At 47.8% G+C, this 15,253-nt stretch overlaps 1 protein-coding gene across 10 annotated transcripts in view; it reads right to left on the bottom strand.

The window, feature by feature from the left end:
• dync2h1 (dynein cytoplasmic 2 heavy chain 1) overlaps positions 1-15,253 on the bottom strand; it is a 69,372-nt gene that overhangs the window by 33,663 nt on the left and 20,456 nt on the right. For 8 of the 10 annotated variants that reach the window (XM_072690890.1, XM_072690888.1, XM_072690895.1 and 5 more), the window contains exons 21-58: positions 14,671-14,798; positions 14,275-14,424; positions 13,827-14,032; positions 13,549-13,704; positions 13,328-13,442; positions 13,052-13,222; positions 12,671-12,829; positions 12,186-12,409; positions 11,879-12,011; positions 11,466-11,583; positions 11,163-11,275; positions 10,767-10,880; positions 10,131-10,272; positions 9,683-9,888; positions 9,348-9,530; positions 8,943-9,125; positions 8,512-8,735; positions 7,776-7,894; positions 7,443-7,645; positions 7,059-7,323; positions 6,407-6,614; positions 6,105-6,234; positions 5,812-5,967; positions 5,452-5,711; positions 5,099-5,345; positions 4,809-4,960; positions 4,482-4,626; positions 4,272-4,374; positions 3,184-3,351; positions 2,929-3,050; positions 2,335-2,583; positions 2,137-2,245; positions 1,909-2,022; positions 1,289-1,431; positions 1,101-1,176; positions 833-993; positions 344-481; positions 70-183 (exon numbers count right to left, since the gene is read on the bottom strand). In XM_072690890.1, the coding sequence (XP_072546991.1) occupies positions 70-183; positions 344-481; positions 833-993; positions 1,101-1,176; positions 1,289-1,431; positions 1,909-2,022; positions 2,137-2,245; positions 2,335-2,583; positions 2,929-3,050; positions 3,184-3,351; positions 4,272-4,374; positions 4,482-4,626; positions 4,809-4,960; positions 5,099-5,345; positions 5,452-5,711; positions 5,812-5,967; positions 6,105-6,234; positions 6,407-6,614; positions 7,059-7,323; positions 7,443-7,645; positions 7,776-7,894; positions 8,512-8,735; positions 8,943-9,125; positions 9,348-9,530; positions 9,683-9,888; positions 10,131-10,272; positions 10,767-10,880; positions 11,163-11,275; positions 11,466-11,583; positions 11,879-12,011; positions 12,186-12,409; positions 12,671-12,829; positions 13,052-13,222; positions 13,328-13,442; positions 13,549-13,704; positions 13,827-14,032; positions 14,275-14,424; positions 14,671-14,798 (6,107 nt within the window). The remainder of the gene's footprint in view (positions 1-69; positions 184-343; positions 482-832; positions 994-1,100; positions 1,177-1,288; positions 1,432-1,908; positions 2,023-2,136; positions 2,246-2,334; positions 2,584-2,928; positions 3,051-3,183; positions 3,352-4,271; positions 4,375-4,481; positions 4,627-4,808; positions 4,961-5,098; positions 5,346-5,451; positions 5,712-5,811; positions 5,968-6,104; positions 6,235-6,406; positions 6,615-7,058; positions 7,324-7,442; positions 7,646-7,775; positions 7,895-8,511; positions 8,736-8,942; positions 9,126-9,347; positions 9,531-9,682; positions 9,889-10,130; positions 10,273-10,766; positions 10,881-11,162; positions 11,276-11,465; positions 11,584-11,878; positions 12,012-12,185; positions 12,410-12,670; positions 12,830-13,051; positions 13,223-13,327; positions 13,443-13,548; positions 13,705-13,826; positions 14,033-14,274; positions 14,425-14,670; positions 14,799-15,253) is intronic. The other 2 variants (XM_072690894.1, XM_072690891.1) reach the window with 2 other exon arrangements.

Genomic DNA, 15,253 nt, shown 5'->3' with positions numbered 1-15,253 from the left:
CAGTTTAGTGTATCGGTGTGCTGCAGTCTCTCTGGGAGGTTAACGTGTTGGTTTGGATAATGTGCTCACCTGCACTTCCTTCAGCTCGTCGTCAATCTTCTCCTTTCGCTCTTCGATCTTGGCCACCTCCTGAGCCATCTTCCCCTTCAGCTTCTCCATCTCCGTCTTCTGATCACTCGCGTTCTGCAACACACACACACACACACACACCAGGTGATTATGAGTTTGAAGGCTGAAAAAATCATTATTGCCACATTATCAGCAACATTTCCATCAGCGTAATAAAGCACTGATATCAACCTGTGCTTCACACACACACACACACACACACACACACACACACCTGCATGGACAGGGTTATCTCCTGCAGGGCAGCGTCCGCCTCTGCCTGTTTGGTCTTCAGCAGGACACTCTGTTCAGCTGCCCGTCGCTTCAGCTCATCAACCAATGACTTGGCTTCGTTCAGCTTGGCCACACCTGCCTGCACACACACACACACAAAAGAGACAGAGATGGAGGACTCACTTGCTGCTGGATTGTACAACACACACACATTCATTCCTTCTCTTCTGTTACACAAACGTTCTGGTCCAGTCACTCACACACACGCAAGTGACCGTATGGGCGGGGTGTAAAAGGGAGACTGATCAGAGGCTTCACTCAGCCATTAGTTTTACCATCAATGCCTTCGATCACTTCCTCCCTGGCTGCTGCTAGTCTCAGCCATGCTTAAAGGAATTCATTGAGAATTTCATCTGAGATTCTTATTACAGTATTCACATACGTACATGACCCTGTGACGTAAAACCAATGTGTGTACGGACGCGTGTACCTGCAGGTGCTGCTGTCTCTGAGTCAGCTCTCTCTGCTTGGTGCCGTAGATGGACTGGTACACCCTGAGGAAGCTCAGGTACTGGCTGGGCGTGGCTCTGAACTCACGACAGGACTCGTGGATCTTCAGGAACGAACGGAAGAGGTCTGCATGCAGCGAGGCTGAAGGAAAAAACAACCAACCAATCAGAACCATGATCTGAATCCTTCTGAAACACAGGGGAAACACGGGGTTTGATACGAGCTTCACACACGTCCTCCTGCCCTACCTGATCTCTTCTTCTGTCTTCTCTCTGAGCTTTTCTCCTCCTGCTCTCCCATTCCAGTCAAAAGCATCTCAGGGATCTACAGCCCATAAAACAATCAGTTCCTATAGACAGTACACACACACACACACACACAGTACACAAACAATATACAATACACATGTTGAACCTTAACCTCCATCCCCCTTTACCTTCTTCATGCTGCTCTCTGACCACCCCTCCATCCACTGGACGGAGCACTTCCTGTACAGCGCCGGGTTGCTCTCACAGTTGATGGTGAAGTGTTCGTTAGTGCAGTCCATTATCAGCACCACATGGAGGTTCTGCTGCACGCCTAAACACACACACACACACACACACACACTTGCACAGAACGCCCTTAGGAAACACTAATCCATCAGGCGCAGAACAGGGAGCAGTCTGACCCTTCCTCTACTGTATATAAAGACATTAACAGAAACTGCTAGACTGTTGAGCCGTGTCAGGTAGTAATGCCTCCGAGCTGTGATCTGCTGTCAGCTACTGATATTCAATGGAAAATGTATTTTAATTAGACACTGAAGCTGTTACTGATAGATCAGAAGTTCGTTTACATTTTTTTATTTGACGATCCCTGTGCAGAAATCCTGAACACTAGGTGTGTTAGCATTTATACATACTTTTATATACTCAACTACTGCAAACCATACCATAATTCTCTGAAACTCCGATTATCCAGGATATAACGTTTTGCAGTGTGTATATACGGGCTGGTTCAAGCTGCTGCTGTACAGCTTCTCTGTGGTGTGACCAGGAGAGAGTGTGTACTAACGGTGGGAGAAGTAGTTGAAGATGGGTCCGGTGAAGCCGTCCTGCGCAGCCTGGTCCTTCAGAGCCGACAGCAACGGCTCCAGCTCCTCTGTAGAATACAGTCCAGGAACCTCACCTAATGCACACACAGACACATGTTCAGATCCCATTTCTGTGCTGCTTCATTCACTATGACCACCGCAGACCTACAGCGCGGACTGAGCTGCAGAAACAGCTCAGGAACACTGACCTGAGGACAGCAGACTGTTCACCATCTCCAGGAAGGAGGGATGAACAAACTGATAATCCTCCAACAGCAGCACGGCCTGCTGGCCGTCTATACCAGCCCACTGCATCACCTACGCAAACAGGAAGAGGACGAGAGAAATGAAGAGAAATGGAAAACACACGCTGACATTAACACCATCATATATTTGAGGGTTCCCACCGTTTTGAGGTCAGTCTTGAAGTGTTTGAGGCCGTAGGATCGGGATATTTTGGGTGTGTAAACCGTGGCTCCATGCATGTGGCTGACCACGCTCACGGCCGTCCTGCGGCCCACCCCGCTCCGGCCGGCCAGCAGCAGAGACCCCGCTGGACTGCCCAAAACACGGTCCACTCTGGACATGAAGTCCAGAACCTCTGGGAACAACAGCAGGTCCAGCTCGCGGTTCTCACGGCCATACACGACCACACCCTGAGAGAGAGAAGTATTTTTATGTTATTGTGACTAAGACCCCCAAAGTAAACAGTGATAGACCCCCCCCCCCCCACTCCCCCACCCCCATTTACACTGCAGCTGATAACAGCTGATGTTTTGGACACAGGTGGATCAGAAACACACTGCAGATGTGATCAGATCACTGATCGTATTTATTTGGACTCAGATATTTCGATGTATAGTGTAATAGCGCCCCCCTCAGTCTGATACAGTTGACCCTGCCTACGGGGGGCGCTGCAGCGTTTGCACTTGTTCCTAAACAGTCAGAGTTGGAACAATAAAGTTGTGCTAATAAAGCTGAACAGACCAAGCCGTTCTGACCTTGCGGATGACCTCAGCGAGGTCGCTGGTGTTGAGGCGGCCGAGCGGTTTGCCGTAAGGCGGGAGGGGTTGATTGGGGTTCCGCCCCTCGTGGGTTGCACCCCAGGTCACGAAGAATGTGTCTGAAAAAAAAGAAAAACACCACTATTGTACCAATTGTATTGTACTTTACACCATCTTGCAATGTGATTGGCTGAGATGCATTTTATGAGCAGTGTGTGTGTGTGTGTGTGTGTGTGTGTGTGTGTGCGTTACCTGACATGTTGTCCAGCACATCAGAGCCCCAGTCCCCTCTGATGACGGAGCTCAGAATGTTATCAAACGTGTTCAAATCCTTACTGGAGACGATTCGGTCCCTGAACAGCCGGCGAGCTTCGTAAGCGATCACTTCCAACACGGAGTCTGCAGGAGTAACACATTTACCTACACACACACACACACACACACACACACACACACACACACAATGCTTTTTAGATATTATGCAGCACAGAGAGACCTGGATGAACAGGGAAACAAGATTGTCACTGACATGTGTGACGTACCGTATGAAATCATTGGCAGCAGCGTGCGAGAGAGAGACAGAGAGACAGAGAGAGTGAGAGAGAGAGAGAGAGAGAGCACTAATTATAGACCAAATCACAGTGTTAGTAAACATACAGGTTGGCAGGTCCTCCCACTGGATTACTCACACTCAGTCAGCAGGTGAGCAGCTTATTTTAAACAGCTGTAAATCTGAACAAAACAAACTGAACCAAAACCGTAGCAACAGATTCAGATTTTCAGGATCACTCGAATGGTCCATGGAATCGAACCTGACATCTAACCCTAAGCTTAACCATCAATCAACCCTGAATCGTGACAGTAACCCCAACTTTGACCTAACCCTAACAGGAAAAGGGCGAGGTTAGGGTCACGTTGCAGGGTTACATTCAACAGACAGTTCAGTAGCATTTAATAGGCATTCAGCTGAATTTTTGGGCATCTAAAATGGACCATCCAAGTAAACTGAGGTCCTGTGTTTTGAACGCAGGACGCCACAGAACCCCTGGAGAAATCCTGCTTTGTGAGGAGAGACATACTTAATCTGAGCAGCTTTCTAAAGGAGAATTAAGAGGCACGATTCTTTATCACAGAACATCTGAAAGAATCCCGACCCCTCGGGTCTACCAGGAGTGAGTCAGTAAATGAGGAGACTGGTCTCTGGCTAAAATATGAAACCCTGACCCTCAAAAATACTGTTGCCCCGATACACTTCCCCCAGTGTGGAGATCTGTGTGGTAGCCAGAACAAGCTGTTTTCTGGGCATTATGAAGCCAAAGTGCTTTAGGGTTTCTCCCCACCTGCAGTCAGGTCGTATCTGAGCAGACTCAGCACCCACTGAGTCAACACACACGGAGTGAACAGGTAATGACTGTGATCGTCCACTGTGAACTTAGCCTTCACCTGAAACACACACACACACACACACACACACACATATTTATTACTCATTTAACCAACTGTAACTCATGAGCACTGGATTATCTTAGAAACAACCAATCAGAGCTCACCTGCTCGTAGATCTGCACCAGTGAACCAGCGAGCTGGTGGACCCTCCCAGATGTGCTCCAGGTGGGGTGATTACCCAGAGTCCTCTGCAGCACAGGAGACAGGTAGGCACTGTAGATGGTCTGCAGCTGCTCCCTGTCAGGATAACTATACACACACACTGAGTATTAGTTGGCTGGCATTCTGGCTACTGAGTGCTGATTGGCTGCTGGCGTTCACAAGGATTTCACATTAACATATTATGTGAACCAATTCATTCTGGACCTCTAGTGTCTCCACCGGAACACGTTAGTATGGCCACTGAGACTGTGTGAGTGTGGGGAACTCACTCAATGGTGCAGATGCGCACTATAGAGGTGAAGCGGGAGGTGAGTGTATGACGGCCCAGTGCGCCCCCTGCTGACATGGAGGCCACGATTTGAATATTCTCCAAACCGACCCACTCCAGATTCTCATCATAAAACCCTTGATATGTCAACACCTGAGATAGAGAGAGAGAGAGAGAGGGAGGGAGAGAGAGAGAGAGATCCCAAAGTTGTCAGAATCAGCATCCCAAGGCACTGCTATGTAAAAATCTGTGTTTGTGTGTGTGTGTGTGTGTGTGTGTGTGTGTGTGTACCTGCTGCAGGAAGGTGATGATGTTGCTGGTGCCCCACTTGTCTGGTTTGGGCAGGTTGATGTCTTTTAGGTAGAGGACGAGGGTCTCAGAGTCTCGGGGGCGATACACTCGGCCTGTGCTGGAGCTCAGACACACACAGGTGTGTGAGAGTTTCTGTAACACCTGGAGGGACGAGGTCTGAGCGCTACAGTGCAGCACAGCCACCTGGGTAGAGCGCAGCCTGGAGAACGCATACCGCAACAACATCCTGCAACACACATATTATCATCATTACTGTGTTAGGCATCATTACGATTATCGATAAGTGTGTGAGTGTGTGTGTCTGTATGTCTGCATGGAGGTGTGTGTCGTACCCCTTTCCACAGCCCTCCGGCCCCACCAGCAGAAACGGCTGTGTGTGTCCAGAGCGGAGCCAGTGTGTGAAGACGTGTAGCGCACGCTGCATGTCGGGGGTGTGTATGACGGGCAGTGCGTGTGGGTTGCTGAAGTCCTCCACACACAGTCCGTCCCCACGCTGTAGCTCGTATGCGCGAAGTCGGCCGGAGTCAGGGTCATAATAAACATCCAGGGGCTTCCGTGGGTCCGGTGGGGTCTCCCTCGCCCAGCTCAGGACCTACACACACACACACGCACACACACAGGGTAAAGCCCAACATACAGATATGTCATGCCTGTTGTCTGTAGAGTGAATGATACAGAGGTTTTGAGCTCACCTCCTTGGCGAACTCTTGACGTGATTTGATGTGCAGGTTTCCTCCCAGTCCGCGGATTAGACCAACCACAAACTGACCCCGCTCACACACACCCCTCAGATGGGACAAACCATTCAGAACCGTCCCCACTAGACTCGTCTCCACCACAAAGTCATTCTGCAGAAATGAGAGACAGATAACAATACAACTGTCTGTTACATTGTTATAATATAAATGGGTAACACATATAGTTTTCATAATGTAGCGTGTGCATGTGTGTGTGAGTGTGTGTGTGTGTGTAGGTGTGTGTTCACCTGCTTGAATACCCAGTCCAGAGCTCGATGGAAGTAATCACCGATCCAGTTTTCCAGGTTCGCTCTGTTCTGTTCCTCCTCTCTCCTCAACCATGCCTTCAGCAAAGACCCTACGTCAGTGTCTTCATCACTGCAACACACACACACACACACACACACACACAAACATAACACACACACACACACACACACACACACACACAAACATAACACACACACACACACACATATGCACTTAGCTACATATATTTGTATTTAGAGGAATAATTCATTGTTGGCTTTCAGACTTTGTGATTGGCTACCTGAGGAAGATCATGCCCATGCGGGAGATGGTGGCAGGCGAGGCACAGCTCAGGTCATGCGTCTCAAACAGGAAGTTGACATTGGGGCCGAACTGAATCCGTTCTCCGCTGGGCATTGTCAGCAGCCGATTATCGTCCAGAACTGAATTTAGGGACTCCACCCACTCTGGATCGACATCACCATCACAGACTATCCACGAGCTCACCTCTAAAGCAGACAGACAGACAGAGAGACAGAGATAGAGAAGTACTGCCAATAGAATAGGACCCTCTGGAGCAGATCATCATCATGACCCTATTGGCTCCATGCTGCCTAATAATGCCAGGCGTGGGCTAGAGGGGTATAAAGCCCCCCAGCATTGAGGAGCTGTGGAGCAGTGGAAGAGCTGTGTTCTCTGGAATGATGGTGGAGGAGCTCCATCCAGTAATTTTGAGATGAGTTGGGGATAATGAGGTGGGGTGGTGGTCATCATTCAACATCCTGACCTCACTAACGCTCCAGTCAAAACAATGAGTGAGTGAACAAAGTTTTTATCCATACAGTGTATTTTAATGTATTTTATTATTTTCCTTACTCCACTTATGTCCCTGAAAACAGAGAGAATGACTTTAAAGTCTGTGTGTGTGTGTGTGTGTGTGCGCGGCCCCTTACCCTGAGGTTCTCGTACAACCTGCCTGGCCGAGGCTGTGAGCACCCCGTCGGTCCACTCACGCGTGTCCATGTCGATGTGTCCGAGCAGCTGGTGGCGCTGCATGGCTTTGGGGTTGAGCGTGTGTTGCTTGACTTGCAAGCCGAGCCGGCCCAGCGCTGCCCGCAGCAGCTTCCACAGCGTTGACTTCCCCGCCCCGCTGGGACCCACCACCACCACACCCATACGCTGCTTCAGCTGCTCATACAGCTCCAGAGCCTTCTTCATCTGCACACACACACACACACACACACACAATTAGCAAACCCAATCCGCCAAACTGCAAGCATGTGAATCACTGATCACAAACTGTCCCTCTCAGGGTGCACTGTAAAACAAAACCGTACCTGGCTGGGGATGACCTCCAGTCGTGCCTCCTCATACGCTGCCAGCAGAGCGGCGCTCAGAGCCTCGTACTCCACATCCTTAAAGTCCACTCCAGGAAACACGTCTCTGACCAGAGCATCGAACCGCGAGCTATCTGCAAACGTCAGCTTAGACATGGTGTTCAGTCTCAGAGCCTGCACCACCAGCCCACTCTCCTTTACTGCTGAGAGAGAGAGAGAGAGAGAAAGGGAGGTTAGTTTGTGAGAGAAGTAGCCTTTTTACTGCTCGCTGTAAACGACAGAACTTGAAGAAGTGTAAGGAGAATAAGGAATAAGGGGGGGGGGACGACTCACTGGTATTCTGGCTGTTCTGCTGTTTCTTCTGCAGCTGTAACAAACTCCCACATCCTCTCAGAACGGTCTTCAGGGCACGCAGTCCCCAGTCATAATGCTGCTGTGGGGTCAACAGCTCCCTGTGCACACACGCACACACACACACACCATGCAAACACATGCAATACACATTATTTAGTTTCCTAAAGGAAATGGATAATAATATTAATTTGGGTTTTACAGACCTAATCCCAAATCATCTGACAGACTTAAACCCGCTCAGCTCTTTTCTTTGGTTCTAAACCGGCTCTGAGCGGCGCATTCAGAGCCGAGGAGGAGGCTAATGCTAATGCTAAAGCTAATGCACACGCACTAAGTGATCAAACTGTAGAGTTGTAGAGGAGCTGGGGGCTGAATGGTTAGGTTGGACTGTAAGATATTAAACAGTATAGATTTTAAAACAGTCGTTTGAAAAGTTGAAAATCAGATTAGAATTTAGACTGATTTTAGAGACTGTTGCTAAAAATAGTGACTTTACTGCTGTTGCTGCTGTGGATTAGCACAGCTTACCTAACTGTGGGACTGTGTTACATACAGAAACACAAAGATTGGACTGGAATGGGCTGATAATCATCATTAAGAGACTCGGATCGGATCAGGGCTTATTTACACTCACATTAACTGTACATCCTGCCATATGGTCGAACACACACACGCACACACACGTATGTATGTATATACCAGGTGAGTGCCGTACCTGGCCAGGTTGAAAATGGCGACGAGTTTGCGTCCGAGCTCCTTCCCTTCCTTAAACCCCTCTGAATACAGGATGACCTCTGCGATCAGCTCATTATCTGGGGTCGTCATCGCAACTGGACGAAACAGCTGCTTCAGGTTATCTGGAAGCTTCTGCCTTCCTCCGTAACCCTTACCAGCTGGGTTCAGCGTTATGAACACTCCGGAATTTGGGTCTAGCTCTACCTGTGCATACACACACACACACACACACACACACACACACACGTCTATTACACTGCATGTCAAGTGTTTTTCGAGGACAGCTACAGCTGTGCTGCTGTTCAGAGCATATTCCTCAGAGGAGAGGTTTTAATACATGGTTATTAAATGTTATAAAATGTTGCAAGAGCAAGATTTAATTCTATTCAGTTCTATTCCGCTGAGTCGGACCTCTTTGCCCAGTAGCTGGCAGGTGGCTGTGTGGTTCTTCAGGGAGTTCTGGATGGCCTGGATCTGCATGGAGACAGCGGAAAGAACGGCCTCCTCCAGACGATTAAATTCATCAAAGCAGCCCCACGCCCCGCACTTCATCAGTCCCACGAAGATACGGCCCATAGACTTCACGTCAATCCCCTACATACACAACCACACACACACACACACACAAAATCAATAAATCACATACACATCAGTCCGTTTAAGACAACAGCACACTAGAGGGAGTGTAACATCCCTGCTGTGACAGGGTCACAGATCATCACTGCTGTGATGTTATTTATTATAACACACTGCCTTTACTGTTGCATAAGTGTGTTGTGTGTGTGTACGTGTGTGTGTGTGCGTGTGTGTGTGCACCTCGTCACAGTTAAAAACCAGCACTTGTCTGCCAAACAGTCCTCCTAGGGCTTTGACGGATTCAGTTTTGCCAGTTCCTGCTGGTCCGTACGGATTCCCCCCCAAACCCATCCTCATGGCCTGGGTCAGCGTCAGGTAGCACTTATCGGTCAGCGGAGTGTGGACCAGCTTAGGAGCGTTCCCCTAACACAACAACACACATTTCTGCCTTTAGATCAGAACATCTCAGGTTATGAAAAACACACAGTCATAGCTTTTGACTAGAACTGTACGGTTGTGTGTCTGTGTGTGTCTGTGTGTGTGTGTGTGTGTGTGTGTGTGTGTGTGTGTGGTACCTGGTACTCGTAGGTGTAATTGAACACTGCATCCACCATGTGTATGGTGCAGTGCTGCTCCGAGTTCAGGTAGAAACGAAGCTGCTTCTTCCACAGCCAGTCGTCAGTGTTGTGCACCTGAGCCTCCAGCAGCTCCCGCACCAGCGACAGGTTGTGGATCACATCCAGAACTAGAGCCTTCAGCTTCAGCTGCAGAACACTGGACTCTAAATACACACGTCATTAATGAGGAAAGAATGTATACAGCACACACACACACACACACACACTCATCTGTTCAGAAGTGTGGAATAAAATAATAACATAATAACATAAAAAGACTTCAGAACAGTCATGGGATCTGAATATGAATACTAGTGTAAATACACAAATACAACAATGGACACACACCACATGCTCAAATCATGTAGACACGCTACTCGCAATATCCACACACACTCTGGCGTACCTCCCGACTCGGTGCTGGTGTCAGTGTTGGTGTAGTGATCTAGCTTAGCTATTAGCTCCAGCTCCAGCTGATGCAGGTTCTGCTGCCGGACGGCGTTCTCCACATCCTCAGTAAACTGGATCTGCTCAGCCAGACACAGGATCTAATAACACACACACACACACACACACACACACACAGACAGATGTAAGGGTGGGTACTTATAAAAAATACCACATACTTTAACAAGAAGAATTATCAGTGAAAGTTAGAAAGAGTCCCAGCATCACATAAACTGCAGGTTTCTTCCTCTATCTATCTGCGTGTGATCTGATTGGCTGAACAGAAGAACCACCCGCTGGGTGTGTGACCACCACCAAAACCAAACATGCTTCAGAACGTTCACTCTTTAAGCTCTTTAAATCAATTTCAGCTCCATGCCGAGACGTTTACCCTCGGGTTCATTCATGTGGTATAATGGTGTGGCGTTAAGAATCGCTAATGGCAACATGCAAATGAGGGGAAAGAGGGGTAGCGACAGATTTCACTGTAAAGCTATTTACTCCAGTGAAAGCCTCTTTAATGAAAGAACGTGTTACTGCGACGCAGTACGGCAGGCCGGGGTGTGTGTGCTGTGTGCCTATTGGCAAGTGTTACCTGTGAGGGATAGCGGTTGGGGTCAACTCCTCCTCTCTTTACCGCACGCACACACTCGCACAGCAGAGACTTCAACGTCTCCTTCATGTCTGATGACAGCTCACTGAGCCACACCTAACACACACACACACACACACACTCACACACATATATATATATATATATATATATATATATATATATATATATATATATATATATATACATATATATATATACACAAATGTACACAACTGCACAGGCAAAGAAACGACATTCCTTGTGTGTGTGTGTGTGTGTGTGTGTGAGCTAAACTGCCGAGCTGAGCATAATCACTGTTCTTCTGAAAAGTAACAGTGTTGAACAGAGTGTGTCCGAGCTGCTGAGGGACAGCGTAAATGCTGCTGTGTGTCTGACCTCCACATCACTGGAAATGGTGATGGTGTTCCTCAGGGGTACCGTCTCGCCCTCCAGTGACTTCATAGCTGTAATTCTGCTGAAGCTGGAGTCAAAGTCCACACTGTGGATGCCTGTAACACACACAGACACAGACACACACTCCATATCCACACATTTCTCCATATTTGACAAGGCAAGTTAAAATAGGAATAAAAAAAAAAAAACAGCAGAGGATGAAACAACATAAGAGAGAAATAAAATACAAAGATCAAAGATTATTAAATATAACTATGTAACTACATAAGGGAAAGTGTGTGTTACCAGCAAACAGCTTCTTTAGGTGTGTCTGTATGACAGTGGGGTTGGTGGCCTGGCCCAGAATCTCCAGCAGGTCGTCGTCGCCGATGAAGTAGAAGCGAGGAAACGCAGAGCGCTTTTCCTGTTGGAGTCATACTACGGTCAGTCATCAGGAAAAGCAAAAGGGCATATTAAACATATATAGGGTATATAAACAGGGCACATAAACATTATATATTCATATATATAAATAAACAGTGCTTCTGTATCCAGACATTCTGTTTAAAATTCTGGAAAAACTGCACTTCTGTCATCTTTAAAAGCACATCTACTTCACTGCTAACTCCACAGCACCTCCTGGTTTATGGTTGTGGGTCATAATGGTTTCATGTCCCACAGAAGAATGGGTATGTAAGGTATGCGATGGGAGACAGCACCTCGAGGAAGTCGTTGAGTGATTTCTGGCAGCGCTGCAGCTGATCCTGCAGTGTCACTAGAGTGTTCCTCATCCCTGCTCGACTCGTCAGAGATGTTACCCTATTGTCTCTCTGCACGTCACCCATAATAGCCCTGCACACACACACACACACACACACACACATCACAAACACACATTGATATGTTTTTGTCTTTATTGACAAGAACTACAGAACTCACAGACACTGGATAACTCATAACTCATACTGAATACTGCACAACTCATAGTGGATACGGAATATGCTGAGTGTGTTTTCACACACTAACCTGAAGTCCTGATCCACTCTCTGAAAACGTGCCTGTTCCCTTGGCAACGCCCCACGCCCGAATATGGGCTCTAAGTAGACCCACTTCCTCTGGATTGCGTTGAGGCTGTGCAGGAAGTCGTCCAGGTCGGCCAGCCGCGTCTCCCACAGCGAGACTTTATCGTGAAAGCTCTGGTAATACGGTGAATCCTTTAGAGACTGCAGCAGGCAGCGGTTGTCCCCCACCTGTGATGGAGTTAGTGATGATAGTTGGGAATTATGAGTAGCTTGAAGCATCATTTCTGCACATCCTGAAGCTGCATGAAGCAGACTGATTACTGCATGTGCTGACAAGATTGTTCACGCATCTAAACTCATCTGTGATGTGTCCACCCGAAAACTGCATCCCTGTATTAATTTGGAGGGGGGGGGCACTGAGATGTGTTGATTGTGAACGCTGGAATAAGCAGCTGTGTGTGTTTGTTTGTATGTGTGCGTTTTTCTCACCTGGCTGAACACCTCTCTCCAGTCCCGGATCAAGCTAAGCTGTGCTCCGGAGCTGTCCCGGTACTCCAGAAGAGAAAAACACGCTCCAGCTCCCCACAGCTCCAACTCTCGCAAAGCCTCACGGATACTAACTTCCGCATGAGCACGGCTGTTTAGGTCCTACACACACACACACACACACACACACTCTCCTTTTTTTAATGTCAGAAATCGCATAAGCAGGTAAATAATATAAACCCTCACATTTCAACCTCCTAAACAAGTGTTAAGCAGTGTTTGTTCTACTTAAGAAAAGCACTAATTACTTAATGCTTTATCCATGTGTGTGTGTGTGTGTGTGTGTGTGTGTGGCTCTGTGTGTTAGTGTGTGTGTGTGTGTACCTTCAGCTCCAGCGCCTTGTCTATAATGGTGTGTGTAACTTGCAGTAAATCTCTGAAGAGCAGTCTCTCCAGTGTGGTTCCTCTGGGCAGCCCCAGCAGCCTGAACAGATCGAGCCAGTGGTCCTGAGAGAGGTGCTCACCCCGAACGTACTTCAGCACAGGGACCACAGCCTACACACACACACACACACACGTTCTTACAGCTAAGAAAAATAATGATTGACAAGACATGCCTGCAGTAGAGTTCAGTGCCAGCAGCCAGGAACTGAGCAGTACCTTGTATTTGTCCACCTCCTTCTGCAGCATGACTGACATGGTGTTGTGTTCCTGCAGCTTCCTCAGACGGTCGTGCCACACGAACAGTAACTCCTCAAACTCATGAGTCTTGCTCCTGTAGTGAGAGCACACACACAGACAGACATCATTTATTAAAAAGTTGATGAAGCAAGATCATTAGCTATGTGAGTGCGAGAGAGTGTGTGTGTGTGTGTGTTGACCTAAACGTGATCCAGTCCTGCTGAGCCAGCTGGATGAGTCCGTTCTGAAACTCCTCATAAAGAGCCCACATCTCGGCGCACTCCTGCAGCTCCTGCAGAGTGTCGTATGCTAAGGACACATCTGGAACCTCCAGACCAAAGTGTTCACAGTCTTCCCTAAAACACACACATATATACACACAACATATGTTTATACACAGACATATATATATATATATATATATATATATATATATTCCAGCTGTGTGTTTGTGAGTGTGTGTGTGTTTTGTGCGTACAGGAGTTTTTTGCGTGCATCCTCGAGCTCGTTAAACTCCTCCTTTTTCTCCTGGACGCTCTCCAGGGACCGCTGAAGGGCAACGTGGTCACCAGACTCAATGACATCGTCACTCGGCCTGAGCTGCTCCCAGCGAAGGCGGAACTTCTGAAGATCCTGCAGGTACACCTGCACTCTCGACAACACACTCACCTTCATCACCTCCACCTGTGAAGGAAACAGACAGAGTTCTGAACACAGCTCCATTGCAACCATTGCAACATGAACCCCACAAGACCTGCCTGATGTTCTGGAGATGTTCTGACCCAGTCATTATCTAGAACATCACAGTCTGGTTCTTGTCAAAGTGTCTCAGATTCTTACGCTTGTCTGTTTTTTTTGCTTCAGCACTTTCATCACCTTCCAGAACTGACTGTTTATTCGCTGCCTGATAGATCCACCCTGTGTACCTGTTCCTTGATCATGAGCTGGTGGCTCTCCATCATGAGCTCGAATTTGTCCCACTTGGCTCTAAGGGAGCTGATGGAGTCCACACCGCCTCCAGCCACCGAACGCAGCAGCCTGTTCTTCTCCTCCGCCTGCTGGAACTGCGGAACAACCTGCACACGACGTGACAACAGCATTACAGCTACACCAACACTACACACCTTACAGTGAGGGGCAGTAAGTTGCTCTTAATCAGAGCAACACACAGCATTATGTCACACCTGCACAGTGAGGTATTCAGCAAAGGCAACACAGCAACGTGACTACAGTATGCTTTAAAATACATAATAATTCCATAGTAATTCAATAACACACACACACACATACACAACCTTCAGCAGCTGGTTAGCTGTATATACCTCAGGTTTCTTGGCCTGTAGTTGGCTGTGTTTGGCGTTGGCATCTCCAATCTCATCTATGCTTTCTGGTCGTGTGGATAACGTCTCCATTGCACCGGTAACAAACACGTCTATTGACTGAATGTGACCTGAAATAAACAGAACACACACACACAGTCTAGTTTTCAACAGATATGATATATAATATATAAGAGAAAGTACAGAGGAAACTACATCCAGCAGATGGCAGCATTGTGCTGTGTATGTGTTAAATGTTACTGGATACCAACCTAACAACAATATCTGTACAGCACACATATATACATCAGACTGGTGTCTGCAGTGTTTGAACTGGTGTCTGCAGTGTCTGAACTGGTGTCTGACTATCTGAACTGGTGTCTGCAGTGTCTGAACTGGTGTCTGACTATCTGAACTGGTGTCTGCAGTGTCTGAACTGGTGTCCGACTATCTAAACTGGTGTCTGACTATCTGAACTGGTGTCTGATTATCTGAACTGGTGTCTGACTATCTGAACTGGTGTCTGCAGTGTGTGAACTGGTGTCTGCAGTGTCTGAACTGGTGTCTGATTATCTGAACTGGTGTC

Source organism: Salminus brasiliensis, chromosome 11, assembly GCF_030463535.1.
Source record: "Salminus brasiliensis chromosome 11, fSalBra1.hap2, whole genome shotgun sequence".
NCBI classification, from domain to species: Eukaryota; Metazoa; Chordata; class Actinopteri; order Characiformes; family Bryconidae; genus Salminus; species Salminus brasiliensis.
Note: the sequence above shows the minus strand (reverse complement) of the source record. Positions and strands in the feature narration are given on the sequence as shown.